Source organism: Cibotium barometz, chromosome 19, assembly GCF_041138505.1.
Source record: "Cibotium barometz isolate CiBa-2024 chromosome 19, ASM4113850v1, whole genome shotgun sequence".
Lineage (NCBI taxonomy): Eukaryota > Viridiplantae > Streptophyta > Polypodiopsida > Cyatheales > Cibotiaceae > Cibotium > Cibotium barometz.
Window position 1 is genome coordinate 9342702 of NC_141064.1, and position 21014 is coordinate 9363715.

A 21014-nucleotide genomic window follows, 5' to 3' on the forward strand; every position below is an offset into this window, starting at 1 on the left:
ATAACAAATTATGTGAATAAAGCCTAATCTACACTACCAATATGGGGTAGCCTACTCTACTATACCAATGTATAGAGAAACTCTAGCATCATCAACATCCTTTCTTTCAAGCCAACATGCACTTAGAACAATATCTCCATGACTCTCGCCAATGAACACTTAAAAAGAAGTACACTTTAAAAAAAGGAGAACTCAAGGAATCCCAAAATCATTAGATTTAAAAAATGGGTGTGAAATTTGACACTTTTAACATCGAAAATGAGCTCAGAAAGGCCCAAAAATGGTAAAGTCGATTATAAACATGCCTATGTTCCGACCATATTTTTCCAACTTATGTTCAAAAAAGGAGGCTATTGCCAATCCCTACTTCCTTTTTATGAAATAAGCCTACTTGGGACACAAAAATTTAAGAATTGGACCTATGATAAGATTGATATGCAATTATTAAGTAATAATTGTACTTTAATTCTCCAATAACTACGAAAGATAAGAATTTTCTTGAAATTTTTAACTAGTATCGATTGTTTGATAAAAAAACGTAGGCATGTCCAGAAGAGTCTTTATGGCAATATGGTCCCTACAATGTTAGGAATACCTGCCTCTAGACTCACATCTCTAAGCTCACATTGCATGTGTCCAAGCTCACAACTTTTTCACAGAACTAGGGACTCACGCCCCCTACTTGAGGACTAGTTTTGCTTGGTCTTTGGTGGTTTTTATGATATTTTTAAACTTAATGAGATGATTAATGATCCTTATCCTAATTAGAGATTGTTATACAAGAGTATTTTTTTATTGTTTAGCATACTTCTAAGCTACTAATTCCAATAACGCATGAAAAAATTATGAATTTTTTTTAAATGCATGAACAAAATTGACAATCCCAACATCTTAGGATAAGCAATCAGTGATAAATTCTCGCACTACCATAGAATCTAGTCTATGTGAGACCAAAAACAGTGATCAGAGTGGTTTCTCAATCCAAGCCTGTGTACTTACGACTCATTGATTCACCAATGAAAGTTAAGATGTGTCACCATTCCATGGATGTGATTTTATAGAATTCTAATGTTGGTTACAAACATGAGCTAATATTGGCTAAATCAAGGCCTTGAACAGGTGACAAAGGAAGAGAACAAGATGGAGTAATCACCACTGCCACCAAAATAGTTGTTGAATCTCTGTTTATAATCTTTCGGAAACATTGGTATGTGACCTGGTTCACAACTACATAGACTTTGCATGAATGTTTTTTTAAAAACACATTTTATTTGATGTGAGGGCCTATATATTAAGCCTCGCAATCTATAAAATTCAGGCTTTTGATCAGCCCATTATTTCTTCAGCTCTCTGAACTTCATGAGTGTGGGTGCGGCACATCAAAGATGAGAGGAAAGGAAAATGTGATGCAAGGTGTATATGTTTCTCCCAGTAATGAGACTATCTAGTTGAGGTCAATCTGGCTTGCACATGTTGAAGCTCCTCCACTAGCTCAGCTTTGCAAGATGGATCAACCTGCTCAGGCAAATAAACGAAAATAAAACCAGTTCCAATCATTAAACTTCGCTATGATTGCAGCAGAGAGGCTCTTTACAGACCCACCCCTGCCCATCCAACTGCACGCAGGGGTTGAACAGGGAAGATCCCCATCCGATGCTGACAGTATGCTGTCGGCCTGGGCACGTGTATGTAATGAGCCTGAATCCCCACTCTGTATGAAAAATCATCTAACATTGACTGGATTTGTATAAAGGGGTTCAGAAGAGTACCTTCTGCAGCAACGTTGACAGTGCTTGCAGTAAAGCTTTCAAATTTGATGTACAGCTACCCAGAGGGACTAGCTGTTTCAAAACAGTCTCACACCATAGCTTTTCTAGATGCTCATGAAGGTTTTCGGCATCACCCATCCACGCAAAGAAGGCATCATCATCCCTCCATGCTGTTTCCTCCTTAGAGTCAGCACAACTTGATGATAAGAACCACTCTTTTACTAAACCTAGAGCAGAAGAATGTGGCAGAGTGTCTCCAGAAGCATCCCTAATATCTTTTGCAAGTGAATCCTCTGCAAGCCGGCGTTTCAATCGCCGATAGAAGTAGGACCTTGCATCGGACCAGTGCACTAACTTGTTAACGACTCCCCTCTCTACCAACCTGGCAGAGGTATCATGCAGCTCTGCAAACCGGATGGCAACCTGCTTGTAGATAGGAAGCATTAATTCCTCCCGAGCCTTTATTTTTTCCTGAATGGTATCAGGAGAGTCAGCAGCCCGCATACCCCTCTTGAGATCCACCAGTTGCTGGTCCAGGCGGTGCATGCATTCAAGAAGTTGCCTTCTCCGGAACTTTACCTCAATGAGCCCCTCAGGTTCTATCACGCCTGCTCTGGCAGTTTTCTCTGCATACAGTTCCATTTCACCTGGGTTGAGTTTCCTGTCACACACCACCCACGCTCCACCTCGAACCTCTCCCGCCTTAGGTAAGTAGACAAAGACAGGATGCTGGTAAGTCCTCAGGTTCTCAACAACGTTAGCTCCAGCCTGAAGAATTCCTTCAAAAAGGTCTCTTTGCCCTCCTGAAAACCCTCTCCAGTTAGCCAAGATGAAGAGAGGAAGACCTTCCTTGTTGAAATCCATCAACACCTGTGCAGTCTTTGATGCCGAGTCTGGAAACCAGACTTGGCCAGCTTGTGGTACCACCCTTTCATAAGAATCAAGCTGGCCAGGATCGGCAGGTATCCTTTGCATCACTGTTTGTGTTTCCACAGCAATGATGGCAACTGGAATGCCTCCCAGTCTTGCACGCCCTGTTACCACTGTCTGCCCCCAGCCCTTAAGTGTCTCTGTGAAACTGTCCTTGTCGAATAATCCTGACAACCACTTTTCACCACTTTCAACACCACAAATCGCTGCCCGAGGGTCACAAGAAGTCCGTGGAATGTACTCCACCGGCCTGTCTGGAGGGTCCAGGGGCGTGATAGACGGAAGTGGTCCTCCTACATAGGGTGGAACATAACTAAGCCATTTGAGAATTGCAGAAACACCTTCCAAATCATCAGCCACTATGAGATGAGTGACACCATTCAGCCCCATAATTTTGGGTCCACCCAGCTGCATTTGAGAGCTGTAAACTTCCCGACCAAGCAGTTTGTTCAGTGCAGCATAACCAGTCAGTATCATAGGGTGGTCATATCGTTGGATGCATCGCATGCCCAATCTTGCAAGGTAGGCACCAATGCCAACAGTCCTCCCAGATACATATGTCAAGGTGAAGGTTTCCCTATATGCTCGGGAAAAGGCACCCGCAACAGCAGCTCCACTGCCAGGGCCAGCTTCCACCCCTATAATATCATCAATGACCCATCTAGTCTCACCGGAGTCAAGCTTCAACTCATGTGCCTTGATTGAAGACCTTATGCGCTTGTAATCTTCCTGTGTTAAGTACAAGTATTGGAAACCCTGATCTGGTGAGAGGCTGTCTGTCCATCCAACTTTGAAACACGCCCTGACTTCTTCTGCCAAACTTATGCGTGCGCCTGTGTTGGCTGCCAAGTAGATAAGAGGAAACTTCTTTTCACAAGCCAGATCTGCCATAGCTTTGAAAAAGTAATCTTCTTTTGGTCCAAAAGCACCTACACCATGAGTAACATCATTTGACACCACCAATATCTTCCTTCCTGCTGGAAACTCTGGAGTACTAAGCTCAATGGTCCATCCAACCATCCCCACGTCATTCAATGCCATGGGTCGATTAACCTCAACCAAAGCACCACCCCATCTTGGTTTTCCTGCAAAGATCAGTTCTGAGCTTTTGATTACTGCTTTCTCCAAACTGTTTGTGGTAGTGGACCCCCAGTAGTGCTGTAATGCAGTCTCAAAAAGCTGCAACCAGAAGTTAATTAATTCCATAGACTCCATTCACAATGGACTTGCATCAACACTGAGGACTCGAGGTACAGAGACTTACCAGGGGGAAATCATAGCAATAGGTGGTACAGTGTCTCCTTGCAACCAAACGCTTCCAGTCTGCTACTTCTAAAGGCTTATGCTCGGAATCAAGATGCACACCATGCAGAGGACCCTTGGCATAGCCTGCTGGAGACATATAAACAGGTGTTTTGCCAGCTGGATCTAAAGCCTCCATGTAAACCTACACAAGCATGAGGTCGTCTGAACAATCGAGTGTTTCAGCACTAATAATTTAGCTGTAATCAATACAGAAGAAAGAGATTAATTACCTGCACAGTGCATGTGTAACCAGTAGAATTCGTCACAAAAATCCTCCAGGCCCCATCATATTGTCCAAGCAAATCTACCATCACACGAATCTCCCAGGATGCGACTGCAAGACGGTGCATCTGTAACCCTAGTTTTGCATGAACCTTGACTGCCAGTCCTTGCAAGATATGGACCACGTCTTCTACTTTGATGTCTTTGTTTCTGAGATCCTTCATAGTGCTGGTTCAAAAGAGCTGCTACATTAGCATCCAAGTATAATATAACTTTGTAACATAGCTTCCAAAACACAAAGGCAAGACCTTTAAACTTCACCTATGATCACACAACTCTCTAATCTCCTGTGGTTGCAAAATGCTCAGAAACATGTGCACATGGTCTGCTCTTCCATTCAAGTCCTGTGCAGGCAGTTCCAATTCTTCCAGAGCTCCTTGTAAAGCTAGGCTGACACTCTCATAGGTGAAAGGCTCTCTGTCGGTTCCAAGCAAATTGCTAGAACTCGGTTGTCTTAAAAGAGCCCTTAAGAACATTCTACGAACAACAGGCTTGCCACTTACAATCACTGAATAGATGTGCCACATGTGATCCCGTGATGCAGAGTACTGCATGTTACGATATCCATTGAGTTTGTTCTGTGGGCAATTCAAGGCAAGTTAGTTTTGGCCCCTAATCAATAATTTCTAGATAAAACCTTGTTAAACATCAAGTAAAGATCCATGTTTACCAGCTCGAGAAGACAAGAAAGGGGTGAATCTGCATGACGGAGGATGGGCCTCTCAACAAAGCATTGCTCTGCTTGGGACCAGTGAAAACAGTGCCTTGTAGGTACTCTGCCTTCATCTCTCTGAATGATCCAACTGACCACCCCAACCCCAGCCGTTTTTAATAATGATGCTAACTGTTCTTCTTTCAATGCCTTGGCCAACAACTCCACCCTTTCTTGAGCTTGATGCTCATCACCACTGCCAATCCCATGAAGACAAGTAATTACACAGACATCTACACAAGCTTGCGAATGGTCGTCTCTTATCAAACAGGAATGGATGAAATTAAGCCACAAGCTTCACCAAAAGCTCCAACAAGCTTGCACACACTCATCTCTTACTGAAAAGTTGAATCGAACACACCAAAAGGATTGAAAAGCACCTGTCCTGCAAATTTCTCATTTGATTGTTGATGCCCACAAGAGCCACATGTACGGCATTTCCAGAACCACTCTGTGCTTCCAAAGGCTGGTCAGCATCAGAGTTGTTCAATGTGAGACCTGCAGCTTCCTTCAAAACAGCATTTATGGCATTGGAAAGAACGCTAAGTGAGGTGAGGGTAACCATGGCCCCCCATCGTTTGGCCTCAGTAGCATCATACTTTGGCGTTTCAAACCTTTGCCTGAGTGCCTTGGTAACTACTTTAACCGGAAAATCCTCCCAATATTGCCAAGTTGCAAGAAGGCCTGTGCGGTGCCATTGCATTTTTATCGAACCGTTGATAAGGTGGGGCTGTAGGTGCAACACTTGGAGCCCTTAGGAAAATGGAATTTTGAAGAAATGGTGAAGTAAAGTGCAGCATAAAGGCAGAGCACAAACCTGATACAGACGTCTTATATAAGTCTCCATGACTCGCCTTTGCAGAGCGTAATCACTATGATTAAATAAGGCTACTAAGGCATCCTCAACCGGTAAGGGAGCATTCACTAGAACCTCTATTCTATGCTCAATGGCACTGCCCTCAACACCCTCCTCAGCGAACATCTCCGGCTCAGACAAGCTCCGAGCAATACTAGACTGTAGCTCACTAAGCTTGGTTTGTCCGAGCAGCTGGCTTGCCCTTAAAGCTAGCTGCAACCAAAACAAGAAGGTTATCGATGTTAGCTTCAGGAACAAGTAACCATAGCCATACACAAGGGAAACTCTCATCCAGCTGTTACAGAAATGACATTTCACAAGGGATCCTCCTTCAATCTTTGTGTTATGATGTGTTTGCTGCATCTATGAGCATCACTCGAAATGTTCCACTTATAGATTTTTGAATAGTGTAATGTAATGGGCATTTCTGTGCTTCCTAAATTGTACACTCTCTCTCTCTCTCTCTCTCTCTCTCTCTCTCTCTCTCGATTTGTGGGAGGGGTTGCTTGACGTTCAAGCAAAGGGTTGGCGATAACAAGACTCAAGCGATTGGCAATCAAGCATTCCTCACCTGTGATACCAAAGCCAATACAATAAGGTGGATATCCTAAAACAGTCAAGGAAACGAAAGGGTATCAAGGAGTGGATTGCAAATGAGCTCACTCCAGCACAACTGAAGCAAAAAGGTGCTGAAGTTCGAGAAGCGCATAAAGAAGGCAAAGGAGCTGTTTTCCGTGATGCAAAAGTTCTTATTCAGAATTTGCAATCCAAAACCAGCCACTTTTCAAGTGGCACTTGTTGTCCGAATAGCCTCACCAACATCTGATGATCCCCAACCTTGTACTGTTGAAAAGTTGCATCCTCAAGGGCATAGTAAACACTCGGTAAAACTTTTTAGTTTTTATAGTTTGATTTGATGTTCCTTTTCTGGACCACAGATTTAGCATAGGACCTCCATCATCCATGGCCTTCATTTATGTATTTGGTTTCATATGTCATTTTGGCATTTTGGCTTGTGTGTTTTTTCAAATTGACTGTTATGATGCTGTTCTGTACATGAAATCCTCCTTTCAAAAAAACATACCTCGGCAACTTTTGTGTCATTAAATGCAGCAAAGCGGATCAGTTGCTCTCTGTATGCTGCAGGGTTGGCATACACAAATGCTTCCATCAACCTTAAAATGAGCTCGTTCTTCATCCTCACACCCTAGAAGATTTTTTTTGTGTCAACCACTCGCTAGCCATTAAAACATGTATTAGCATTAGACAGATGAGACAACTCCTCTACCTGATGAGAGAGAACAATGTCCACTACTTTGAGAAGATCTTTCTTGTATTTGAGGCGCAAACCTTCAATAACATCGTCCTATAACGGAATACCACAACAATCAAAGTGATTTTAATTACCAGAAAAGAAACATACACATCTATTTATTTACTAAGTTGTATCTATTTGTATTTAATTTTTATTTGTTTGTTTGTTTAATTAATTATTTGCTTCTTTGTTGAGAAGACTCCCGAATTAGTAAAAGCCTCTGAAAAAAGGGGCCCTGAAGAGACACCTCTGGAGTCTCGTTGAATAATTCCTCCACATCCAAGTAGGCTTCAAAGAGGGACTGCACAATGTTGCAAGCATGACCATCCCTTCCACCTTCATAAGATTTGGCAAGGCTTGTAAGCGGCTCCACCAGTCTTACAAATGAAGACCTTTCCTTCTCTAATGAAGAGGCCACAAATGCCTGCATAGAAGGAAAGCACTCATTATGCATATATTAGACCAGGGCCACCTCCCAAGGAGACAAGTAATCCACTCAAACTTTAAGAATCACAAACCTCCAAAACCATTAGCAAATCTTTTGCAGGGAAGTCCACGCTTCCAAGTGTGCTAGAAAACGAAGCTTCGTACTCTCTGAAATTTCCATCAAGCTGCAGAAAAATGGAATTTTCCATCAGTGATTGTATCATTGCCCAAGCAAAAACACATGCTACACAGCCGAATGCTACTTCCCTGAGAGTATGCACACATGCACATGTACGTGGGCACAAGAGTATGCATACATGCACAGGTCAACGCGCCTAAAGACACAATTCATGTATTCATGTTGCATGCATTTACTTGCATGAACACGCTCCTGAGTCCTACATGCATGCATGCACATGTCAACGCGCCCCAAGACACAATTCATGTATTCATGTTGCATGCATTTATTTGCATGAACATGCTCCTGCATGCGCCCACATGCATGCATGCATGTGTGGACATGCGCATTTATGTGAAGAGTCTCAAGTTTAACATGAAGCCTGTGATGATTAACCTCGGCCTTGAGATCTTTCGGAAGACGTGTTGCAACAACGGACATACATTCTTGCCACTGAAGCAAAGGAAGCTGTGGATCATCCATACAACTAAGAAGTGTCTTTACAACCTGCAAATCAAACCCCACACACACACACACACACACACACACACACACACACACACACACAAAAACACTCTTAGTGGCTCTTAAACCTTGGAAACTACAACCAACCAAATCCTGACCAAAGCACATGGTTACAAGATGCACTGTGACAAAGCTTGTAACTCCACAATAAGAACACAAACTCACATCCTCGATGTTATGTTCATAGCCAGCAAGCACCCTTTGAGCAGCCTGTATACTGTCAGCACAACACTGGTGAACCCTCCTTGCTACCGGAGTGGGGGGTCCAAGAGGTGGAAACCCTCCTTCGAATGGAACTGCTTTCCGTACACCAGAAGGATCATCCAGATCAAGTCCTGCTATCAAGTCGCCTGCCTATTGCAGTGATTTAACGAGAAAAATTAGATGACTGCTCTTCTGTACAGAATGTAACACAATTTGCAATACAACTTTTACCAGCATTGCTTGGCCCTCTAATATTGTGAAATGGATGGTTCCAGAAGCCGGAGACAGGAGAGGCATGCACATCTTCATGACTTCCACTTCAGCATATGGCATATCTGTGTCAATATGGCTGCCATCTGGGACCAAAAAGCGGAGTAGCTTGCAAGGAGTTTCTGCAGTAAGCCGTGATAAGTCACGATCATTCTGCAAAAGCACCCGAAACAAGTTACTACTAAAAAACCACTGTGACAGGATTTCGACTGGATACAAGACACTCCCTAGGGCAGGGAGTAGGATGAGCAGAATTGTCCCTCCATCCCCCTGGCTGGGTCTCTCCTGGCATTGTTCTGTATCCAGTAGTTAAAGAAAGGTTTCATAGTGAGAAAAACCTGGAGTAAACATGTTTTTCCATCAATCAAGAGACGGGTACACCCTTCATCTTCTGCATAAACCACATGACTATTTCCATCCAGCTGCAAAATGGTTCCATATACTTAAGTATTTTAAAGGCAGAAAAATCATGCTAAATACTCTTAACACTACTAGCATCAGTTTCCTGTAAATTTTGTTGATAAAAGCCATTAAGGGAGTCACTTGGATCAGAAGCCCTCCATCTCTAAGAGTGTGTATATTGGCTTCAGCCTCAGAGTTGTTTAGCCTTAGTCTGTAGTTGCCTGGTGCACCCCGTATCATGTCAATCTGGCTCCACACAAGCGTTATCAGAATCAATCTACAAGAGCAGAAAGCAGAGAGAAAGGGCTGTTTAAGGTTAGCAGAAGAACATACAGTATACTTTCTGCCTTCAATGTTGAGAGACGTCTGGAAGTTGACCAGTGAGATATTCTGCCACAAACACCGCACAAGCACTTTCAACATGATCTTGGCATGGCACATGAAATCGAGAAGGTACCAAAACCCTGCAGCTCGGGAGATCCACAAACCTTTGGTGGAATTTGACCTTTCTCAAGGTGCCCAATGTATTCCGAAACTCGTGCTGATGTGAGTGATGTGGCTTTCTACACAGCAAAACAAGCATCAAGAGCAACTCTTCAAACCTAATAGACACTTCACAGATTGAGTCACAAAAAGATGAACTCATGGTGAAAGTCATGATTTAAGAGCTGATTCACCATACATAGAGAGCCCCTCCGATGATTGAAAGGTACCAAGGAGGCCTTTCTGCATGTATTCGCATGGCAATCCTGCTGTCTAGCCAACCAGTGTGGATCTTGTTTTCCCTATATTCTTGTGCCTGTTACCATCAGAAGAGCATGATCAGAAAGCTTGTAAGGGTGCCGCGGCCAAGCCATAGTAAGTAATATAGGATTGGTTTCTTACATGGAGAAGATCAACTGTATACTCAACATTGGTCCGAATCTCGCCCCGAATTTGGAGTTCTTTTAAACCAAGGACCATGTTGGCAATGGCAAGGCGTCTGTTCTCTCCAAAAGCAAAGACATGTCCTGCAAACAAGCCACCGGTTTGTTAACTTTTCTAATTAATGTGCAATAAAATCAAGTCACTTTTGTAGAGCATAACTACATTTGCCACTCACCAAACTGTGAATCTGAGAACTCATGTATTCCACCATCAGACTGCCCAATAATATCACATATAATAAGAAAATCTCTCTCTCTCTCTCTCTCTCATGTGCTACAGAGATCAAAGATGTCTGGGATTTTACTCACTAGAGCTGAGACATCAAAGAGATAAGTGACTGAGGCAGCAGGCCAAGAGGCAGGACACACCACACAATCCATCACAGACATCTTTGGGACACCCTGGTGATTGTGGCACACTCAGCTCGCATGACATCAAATGGACACAGACACCCTAAACGAGACACCCAAGCTCATCATCGAGATCTGCTGCTCCTCGTATACGTGGAGTCATCAGGGATCGTGCACAGTCCCTTCAAAGATCCAGATGCTCCTGCCCTCCGAGATCCTATCAATTCCAGATACGGGACATCCTCCAGCGTTAACTGACCTTGTATTCATGGGGCCCGCATAGTATGTGACCTATTTTTCCTTTTGAGTTTTTTTTTATGTTGCCATGTTTATGTTTATGATCGGTTTAGAATGTTTATTTCTTTCTCTCTCTAAAACGACATAGATTGAGCCAAAGGTGCTCTGCCATCTACCGTAACCACTTCCTCAGTAGCTGAGGAAGGCTTTCTTCACATGCCAGCTTAATTGTCACATGCACTAAATGATCTCAATGGGGCAGCTTAGGATATCATCACACAAGGACCACATTGAGAGAGAAAGAAAGATCAATGTATTGCTTGAAAACCGTGAGCTATAACATGCCCAATGTAAGAGATCGACATGCTCCAGGTACAGATGGAGCAGCATGCCATCCTGCGATGCCTGGCATCCTATGAAATTCGAGGGAGATGTCATGGCTTGTTCCATGAGGTATTTGGCCCCTTCCCCAAAGTCATCGTCAAAGATGTCTGGCCCTGTGCTTACATAAGATACAGAAATATAGAGAGAAACTAGGGGACGAGAGGTTCATATTGAAGACACTTCTTACATCCTTTTTCCAGAGCCCAAGTCAGCACAGAGGAGGATGAGAATATCACAAAGTCGTTCAACCAGGGTGCAGGTAGAGAAACCACAACCACATGGAACCCTCATTGCGACATCCAGATGGCTTGCTGCATAGGCCCCCACATGTGACTGGCATTGCATGTTAGAGACCTAAGACCCAGCTGAGGAGACCACTATCAGACATCCCAAAGAGAGTCAGACATGCCCACCAGCACAAGAGGACACTGTTAGATCTCTTTGGGTCTCCAGAGGAGATTATTTCATGACTACGTAACCCAATCGGTCTCTGATGAAAAACAGATTCCCTCGTCTCACTGGAGCTATCGTTCTCGATTTCTACAATTTCTAGTAGGTGGAAATGCCATATGCATCTTCAATCACAATACTACTAATCACCATGTATTAATCTTGGTATCAACTGCATAAACCCTTTTACATTCTCCTATGCCATATATCGATGTTTTGAAAAAGCTTTGTTTGGGTGCACATGTCCATATATGCCTGTCTTACAAAAGAATGACACATGGAAAGTGTACTGCAGTGAATCATATAGTGTCAAAAAATGGAACCGATTCACCCAAAAAAAAATAAGAGTTGTAAACTTGTATCCAAAACAAACATACCTTCACTGAAAAATATGCCCACACATTTGGCTTGCTCCTAAAACTGATTTCCTGTACAGATATCGCAATCAACTCATTAAACCTTATTGTCAAGTACCTCTTATGGCATGCCTCCTGGGATTTAGCCCAGTGGTAGCGCCCTTGCCTCTGAAAAGGGAGGTATAGGGTTCAAATCTACCCAAGTGGCATATATTCACTACCCTCTCTTGCATCCCAAAAAAAAGTACCTCTTATAGCACACTAAATATATACAAAGACAATGACCTACTTGAATTTTGCCGCTTGTCGGTTTGAAACCATCATCTGGGTCTTCACTGGTTACTCGCACCGCCACACAATGTCCTTTCGGCTTTACTGGCACTGCTCTATCAAAGTCAAACTCGGTGGCAAGTTCTGCTGTTTTTTGCCATGTATCAAAGCTTCCCCCAAAATCCTTACCATAGAAGCGCCTGATCTCTGTGATATATATACAGTGTAAGTTTCTTCAGATATACAAAAATAGTAATGCCCCAGTGTATGAAACTAAAAAGAATAGGTGAGATTTGAAGCGAAAACAAATATACCAGGAATCCTCCATAAGGGTATCCCCATGGCAACACACAATTGTGATGCAGGTAGATTCACCTCAGCTATCCACTCAGTGACAGGATGCTCGACCTATGCAAATGCAGAGTCTGTCGGTATGATTGCATCTTAATTAAGTTGATAATGTGGACATAAAAAAGCATATAGTGTATGACCTGTAGACGAGGGTTGAGTTCCAAGAAGTAGAACTCTCCTGTATCCATGCTGTAAAGATACTCCACTGTTGCAGCTCCCACATAGTTAACGCACTTAGCTAGGCGGCGTGCTGCTTGTTCTAGGTGGTGTATAGTTTCCAGAGAAGCGATTGTAATGGGCCCTTCCTCAATAATCTGCAGCAAACAGATAAAAGTTGGAGCTTTGAAGTGACGCTTCATCAAACAAGGCGTGAAATAGAAATCTCTAAGTACATACCTTCTGGTGCCGTCTTTGCACACTGCAATCACGACTATGCAGAGCAGCAACGTTTCCATATTGGTCACAAAGAAGCTGGACCTCCAAATGCCGGCTCTGCTTCAGTGCGGACGCAATGTAAGCAAACAGGCTATGGCCGAGATCGAGGGAAACCAACCCATTACAGACAAACAAACAGGGTTATCACGAAACACCCATCTTCAAAGTAAATTGGCTTCTAGGCTCGACTCCGATGACGGAATCTCCCTGCCTTTGGCCCGCCCAATATGCCAGGGCGGGCCGCGATGTTGCCGATGAGCTCCCATCTCTGGTCCACACAGGACTCTAGGGTTCACGGAGAGACAGGAAGATGACACAATCCTCATAGCCAAGCCAGCGGACCTCATATGATCCATATCAGGATGTGCATATAATAGGACAGCGTAGGAGCCCGCTGCGTAAACCACTCCCCAAGGGCACAGATTGGTCTTTTCCGCGGATCTCTCACGTACTCCCATGCACGCACACACTAAGAGCCGAATTCGACCAGAATATATATTGCCTTCTCTACATTCAGACAAATAATTTCATATGTATATATATATTTATTAGACATATATATAATTTCATATGTATATATATTTATTTGACATATTAATTAATTAGTGCCCAACACTGCCCAACACTAAGGTAGCTCGGCGTCGTCTCTCAGTCTCTCTACGTCACCCTACAGTCTCTCTCTCTCTCTCTCTCTCTCTCTCTGTGTGTGTCTCTCACCCAGAAGAAAAAAGGACTCGAACAGCTTTTATATCCGTCGTGAGAGGCAAAATCTCCAGACGTCACCCGCCTAAGGTTTGAAACATTGACATTAATAAACCTAAGCCTAAGGAATTACTAAACCTAAGCCTAAGGTCGCTTTGCCTCAGCCAATTAATCAATGTGTTTTAAAATTTAGCACCCATATTCAGACAATTATTTGATATGTATTAATTAAATGTCACTTTATGAGAAGATTCACGAAAATCTCGAGACGTCACCCGCCTAAGGTTTGAAACCCTGACAGTAATAAACCTAAGCCTAAGGTCGCTCTTGCCTCAGCCAATAATCAATGCGTTTTAAAATTTGGCAACCATATTCAGACAATTATTTGATATGTATTAATTAAATACCACTAACATGGCATTTAATTAATACAACCTTAGAACATGAGTTCCCCCACCCTCTCCCTCTCCTCCTTGTCTCTCTCCCTCCCTCTACTTGTTGAGTGAGCCTTTTTTTTTGGGAACAATAAGTATATATATTTATAAGATATGGGTGAATGCATGCAAATAGAAAGCACATGGGTCAATGTATGCAAATAGAAACGATATGGGGGTCATCATTTTATTACCTTAAATAATACAGAGGATATGGGGGTCATCATTTCACTGACTTTTTCAACCATTGATCATTATATACTAAAATGAAACCTTAGAAAGACACTCTTATTCTTGAAAATCTCACATAATATATTTAATGGAAATGCAAAAAAAACATTCATATATTGCCTTCTCTACATTTTTCTCAAACTTGGCCTTGGCTTTTGCTACATGCTAGCAAATTTTTCTTAAACTTGGCCAAATACTTATTCACCTCATGGGAATGCCAACATAATTTTAGTGTTAAACACCACACAACCTAGCTAATTGGACCCTTGGGGGTGAGAAAAGGCCCTTAGATGACATTCTCACACGAGGCAATTAATTGAGTCTAACCTTCTATGGGTTGAAGTTAGATTCTACCTCGTGGCTTGTAATGGTTGGTGGTGATGACAATAGTTTCCCAACGTGCGAATGAAGTATACAAATTGGAATTGATGTGAAGATCTGGTCCAAGAAAGAGATCGTGGAGGAATAGACTCCTAAAGGATGCACTACTGGGTCTTTGGTTGTGGCAGGGTATCACTTTTCTTGGGAACATTTATACTTTGTTTGGGAAGAGGAGAGGTGGGATCAGATTTGCACCCTACTTAATAGCAGTCTATAATAAAAATTGAGTAGCCATAGTGAAAAGTAGATCAATGTATATGTTTCTACTCTGGTTATAAATATAATTATGTTCCCTTAAAAAAGAAGAAGCATGAAGATTGGAGAGAATCCAAGAAGTGAAGGGCCTAGTTGAGGAGAGATTTTCTCAATAGTGCTCATGGGAAAAATACCCTAAGAGGCTTCTACTTTAGTCGAACTAGCTATACCTCAGCATAACATCAGAATTATAAGCCTATTGGCACTCTCCTATTCGGTATTTCTATAAGTTAATTAATTGTTGGAGGTGTCTATTTTTTTAATGTTAAGGTTCAACCTTAGCTAACGCTAAGGTTGAAGGTTGATATGCATGGAGAGAGAGGGGTCTAAACCCCCTTGTAAACTTGTGATGGGATGCAAGACATCAAGTTACCCAAGTTGAGTAAACTGAATATTTTTCATCATGTGTAAGGGGGGTTTAGATGTTAACCCGAGTAAACGTGAAAAAAGTACTTTTTTTTGTGTGTAAGGTTTTGATAGCCCCTCTCTCTCATCGGCCTTCTCCAAACAACGCTCAGTTTGCCTCTTCTCACTCCCGCCCACCCTCCTCCCTGGCCTCCCATGTATCCAAAGAGAGAGGGGAAGGTACAACCCCCCTCCCCCCCACACACACACACATAGTTTTGCCCTACCCGTTCATGCTACCTCCCTCTATATGTCGTCCTCTTTCGCCTCTCTTGCTCGTGCTTTGCAAGCGAGGGACATAGGCACCAACGAGAGAGAGAGAGAGAGAGAGAGAGAGAGAGAGAGAGAGAGAGAGAGAGAGAGAGAGAGAGAGAGAGAGAGAGAGAGAGAGAGAGAGAGGAGCCAACAACTGAGAGAGCAGGGAAGAAAAATATTTGCAAAAAGAATTTGTTACCGACTAGGAGATCTCTCCCTAAAAGAAAATTAATTGACCTTCCCCCCCAATGGTATCCAAAAAAAACTTTTGCAAGGTGTCAAAAACATGTGTCAAATGTCACATCATCATGATCAAAAAAATCTCCTAAATCTTCTATATTTTAACCTCTAAAACCTTAATCAAAAGGGCATCTTCCATATAAATTAATCCAAAAAAACAATTTCAATGTCCTATTGGCTTGAATTGAGTACTCCCAATTATTATTGCAAGCCCTTTTGAAACCCTTACCTCTTTCAGCAATTCTCCATGGATTTCGAGAAGAGCATCAATCAAATGTCACCAAATCTCTTAAGTTGTGTTGGCACAATCTAAAACTTTTCTAGGTGCACTGTTTAAAATGTACTACACATTTGGATAAAGATACCAAGATATGTGAAGTCCTCTAAAGCCTAATGGGGTGTAACTCAAAGATAAGTCTTTTAAGGTCATAGTAGGTAATGGACCATGTATGATCCATATGTTTGCACCGAAAGTGCAAGGAACCAGACTATCTCTAGCTCTCCCCATTAATAGCCTACATAAATCGTTGCTAATTGCTTTAGTTCTCCACGTGTATGTCCACGCATACATGCATGCATGCACATGCCCACACACACACACACACACACACACACACACACACACACACACACACACATTGACAAGTAAAAAAAGTATATCCGAAGCTCAAAGATAAGTCTTTTAAGGTCATAGCAAATGGACCATGTATGATCCATATGTTTGCAGTGAAGTGCAAGGAACCAGACTAACTCTGGCTCTCTCCATTAATAGCCCAATGCATAAATCATTGCTAATCGCTTTAGTTCTCCACGTGTGTGCCTGTGCATACATTCATGCATGCACATGCCCCCCCCCCCCACACACACACACATTGACAAGCAAAAAAAGTATATTCGATCCTATATGAACCAAATTTCCTATGCGATTGTGCAAATAAATCAACAACTTCAACACCAACAATGAGACACAAAGGGGCGGAAGACCTGGGATGCCACTTTCATGGTAAATATCGGAGAACCAGGAACCTCCACCTGAACTTGTTCAAACATAGCTTTGGCCTCCTCATCATTGTGCACCTGCCTCGCAAAATAGAGAACACATAGATAAGACATCAAACCATACATTAATTTGAAGGGAAAGAAATGCTAACATCCATAATGTTAAAAATTGTGTCAAATTAATATTAAGGTTGTGTGTTCAAAGGTTAGAGTTGTATGATGATCCTGAATGTGTAGATTTTGAATGATGTCATAGATGAGGTCATGGGCCACATGGGTTGGTTAGTGGTAGATAAATGAAGGTCAAGGAGGTGGATGGGATCGAGAAAGTTCCATTAGGGATTATAAAATAGTGTTATGTAATTTATGTATTTGGCTTGTGTAATTTGAGGTGCGTGAGTCACTCTAGTTGCAATTAGTGTTTGACCCTGCTTAAATCCAAGATTTTATCTTGATATCATAGCCCCCTAATGGGAGATTAGGGTTGTATATTTGCTAACGGTTTCTTCCATTAGGGTTCTTCTGCTTCTCCATCTTCCCATTGTCTATAGTAAGAACGAGAGAAGCATCAGCCCTTCCTGCAAACACAGAAAGAGAGAAGATCAACCCTGCAATGCATAGCTCTTCAAATACACCCACACCCACACACACATATATATATATAGCATTGCCGCCGTCGCCGCAATGTCACTCCTGTCAACCCAACGGCATCTGCTACGGATAGGAGATTCTTCCCAGCGGGTGATTGAATCATTGAAGCCTTCGTTGAACACCTTCCTCGGGTACGTAACCTTACAAACAGTGCAGCTCACCAGATGATTTAGCCAGGTTAGCAAGCTAGTAGGGTTTACCATTAGGGTTTCGTCTCTCTTCCCTTTGTCTTTTACCTCTACAAGACAGTGAAACCCCACAATGGAGGTAATAGCAGCTCCCCTCACTTCTGCTCCTCAGCGACCATAGCAAGAGACTTCTAAGGCAAGCTTTGATAGTGCAATTCGAGCGAGTCTTGCCTTGTGCAGCCTCAACCGCTCTACTGCATTGTTTGCCAATTTCCCAACGGCAGCCTTCGTTGAGAACCTCCCTCAGATCTGTAACCACTGCAAACAGTGTAGCTCAGAGGCGCACACTTCAACTTTCACAGTGGCCAATCTACGTGCAAAAGTGGGCCGTGTGCATCTCTTTCAAGCAACTCTGATCTGCGCCCGTAATGGTTGGCCGTCCTCTTCTCCAAGCGCGAAAGCTCGCCCCTCAGCTAGCAAAGGCGACGGCTCTCTCCAACGAGCAGCAGTAGCTGCTCACCATCAAAACCAACAACGTGCTCCTCCGGAAGACTAACATCAGCCAATCTCGAATCTCCTCCACCATCGCACCTGAAACAACCGCATTATTCCTCCTAAAACCATTATCTTCTTTTCAGTCATTCTCTTTTTTGGGAAACCCACCCCAAGGCCTTAAGGTTGTGCCTACAAACCTATGTGTTACTAATTGTGCAACAGCCATAAAATCCTTAGGTTTTGGGGGTGTTTATATGGCTTTCTTGAGTCTCTCGGGAAGGTGGAATAACCCATCGGCTCACACAAGCAACCCCCACCGTGTAGCTTACATGCATCGAACCTGGGCCCCATCATGAGACCCGATTGTTCTACCAGTTCGACTACACGCCCAAGGGTATGGCTTTCTTGAGTGTATCAATGTCTCAGAATTTTTCCTTGACTTTGAGACCCCGAGGTCTTTTAAGGTTGTGTGTACAAACCTAAGTGTTAATAAATGTGCAAAATGCATAAAATCTATGGGTGTTCACATGGCTTTCTAGAATGTGTCAATGTCTCATAATTTGTCCCTAACTTTGAGAGTTGCATCACCATTGATGTTTGAAACATTGCCAACAATAGCTTAAATCTTTTGTGTGTCATCTTGATCTTTTCGAGTTATTTTGCATGTAGCGATAGCTTTTTGGGCTTTGGAAAGGGATGCAAAATGTAATCCTTACACATCCCTCCTACATGTGTGAGCCAAGCCTAATGGAAACTAGGCTAACAAAATCCACTTGGTGTGAAGACCAAGGTTGGTTGTTGTAACGTGCAAGATGCAGGTAGCAAGATGTGGGCAACAAGGGAGAGGATAACACTTGACTCTTGAGTTCTTAGTAGTAAATGCATTTGAGATACTTACAACTAAATGCATCAAAACAAGCACAAGTGTCTTTAGGCATATGTTGTCTTTTGTTTATAGAAACTTCTCCAATTCGACATTCAGGGGGAGTGCTAAAACTTGTTGTCAAATAGCAATGCTAAATTGTGTATGTTGATCAAAAGATTACTCAAAAATTGTGTATGTTGATCCTCAAAGGTTGATTACTCAAAAGTTAGAGTTGAGTGATGATTCATGGGTGAGGTGTAGTAGATGAGGTCATGGGCCATATGGGTTGGCAACTTATGGGTGGATAAACTTTGGAGTAAATGAAGGCGAAGGAGGTGGATGAGATCTAGAGGGTTTCATTTTTGGGAACTATATAATGGTGTACTTGGCTTATGTAAATTTTGTGTTCTTGTTGATAGATGGATTTTGAGCTTTTGTGTGTGCTTAATATTGATTAGATTTTTTCTCCTAAGAAATCTATCCCCTTACCTTGCGTATACCTTTACCACCGCCTCCCCAAGATGCTTTGATCATGACAGGATATCCAATACTTTGACAAGATTTGACTGCATCTTCTGTCGTGAATACACATGCCTCCTTGTAGGACTCAATAGGAATAGAATCCTTGCAAGTCTCAAAAGGTACCTTTATCTGTGCAAGCAGGGAGAATCCATCCATGTGAGAATCCATCCATCTGTGCAAGCAGGGAGAATCCATCCATGTGAGATTGCTCCACAGGCAAAACAAGAAAGATAGCTCAAGTCCAATAAGACTCACATGAGAACCGCTCCATGGAAGCGTTGATACATCGACAGCTTGTGCAATCAAAGAAGATCCAATTTTATCTCCAAGAGCGGCCATTGCTGTTGCGGGTGGCCCCAAAAAAGCTATGCCAAGAGCATCCAAAGCATTTGGGAGTTCAGGATTTTCAGATGCATGGCCCCATCCAGGCCAAACAGCTGATACTCCAATGGTTTCTACAACCTGTAAAGTGCAATTGGCAATCTAATCATCTAAGGACTATCTAAAGAATTTTATGGCAGCCAATAGCATAAACCACTATACTCACTTCAATAATAAGTTGCACATTTGCATAATTGTTATTATTAGTCCCTCCTGGCACCATGACAAATTGATCAGCAATACGAATGTGTTCTGCATTTATGCATATATCTTCTGGAGTTGCCATGGCCACCAACAAGATGGCTCTTTCTGTCCCAAATGTTTCATATGACCATGACCTGATGCTGCGCATGAATTTAACTGCTGCCATGCCATTGTTAGCTATCAAAATGCTACATATAGGCCTTTTTCCACCAAGATCTTTGCAAAACTTCTCAATTGGGGACAAGCTAGCCATATTCTTCAAGAATGCCTTGCCGTTAGAGTTTTCATTCATATGCAAAGATTCCCCCATCACGCTTCACGTACCAACACTTCTACACCTGGGCTCCTGCAGAAGAATCACACAATCTTATAAAGGTTGTTTAAAAAGATCAACTCTATCTTTTTGGTTAGAGTGGGTGGAAATTTCTCACCACCAAATGGCCACCTTTAAGATGGAGTAGTAGTTAGTCCTTTATTGGTCCTCCTTTATACAAGATATAGTGGGGGGTGGAAATTGCGAGTTAAAGTTAGGTGGTTAACCTATTTTAATATGGGTTGTTGAATATTTTTGTAATTTTTTTCAAATGACTTTGACTTTGTAGTTTTTGAATTTTTGGTATTGTATTTAAAGGTGATTTAATTAGTATTTATTAAGTTGTCAATAATAGAGGTATTCAATAACTATTTTTTTCTTGATCATCATAAAAAATCAACCTTAACTAATCAATATATGTATTCTTATAATGCATTTCTTCAATTGTAGTACAAAATCTATCAGATTTTTTGATTGATGATGGAGAATGAAATTGTTGTCATAATTGCTACCACCACCTTGAATATCACTATATTCTATTATTGTTATATATATTCAAAGTACTTGTGTGTGTCTCTTTTGTAGTGTATTTCAGGTGGTATAATGTTTTGTAGTTTTA

The 21014-nt window shown here is 42.3% G+C and overlaps 1 protein-coding gene across 2 annotated transcripts; it reads right to left on the bottom strand.

The window, feature by feature from the left end:
- Positions 1-1009: 1009 nt before the first annotated feature.
- Positions 1010-20424, bottom strand: LOC147628204 (acetyl-CoA carboxylase 1-like). Of its 2 annotated transcripts, XM_086813257.1 has the most exons (31): positions 20045-20424; positions 19753-19959; positions 19465-19626; positions 16822-16914; positions 12896-12991; positions 12640-12813; positions 12463-12556; positions 12168-12355; positions 11900-11950; positions 10277-10316; positions 10060-10184; positions 9857-9973; positions 9663-9737; positions 9508-9564; positions 9316-9420; positions 9111-9194; positions 8734-8925; positions 8464-8652; positions 8170-8280; positions 7688-7780; positions 7417-7593; positions 7143-7220; positions 6939-7061; positions 5816-6067; positions 5379-5728; positions 4957-5194; positions 4548-4864; positions 4235-4454; positions 3964-4146; positions 1770-3878; positions 1010-1515 (listed from the first exon to the last, which is right to left on the bottom strand). In XM_086813257.1, exons 1-31 carry the CDS (start codon positions 20390-20392, stop codon positions 1441-1443), a joined length of 6723 nt encoding a protein of 2240 aa, XP_086669383.1. In that variant the 5' UTR covers positions 20393-20424; the 3' UTR covers positions 1010-1440. The 2 variants fall into 2 exon arrangements, with proteins under 2 accessions (XP_086669383.1, XP_086669384.1); XM_086813258.1 differs by lacking the exons at positions 11900-11950; positions 12168-12355; positions 12463-12556; ... (4 more) ...; positions 19753-19959; positions 20045-20424 and adding an exon at positions 10410-10606.
- Between the last annotated feature and the right edge of the window lie 590 nt (positions 20425-21014).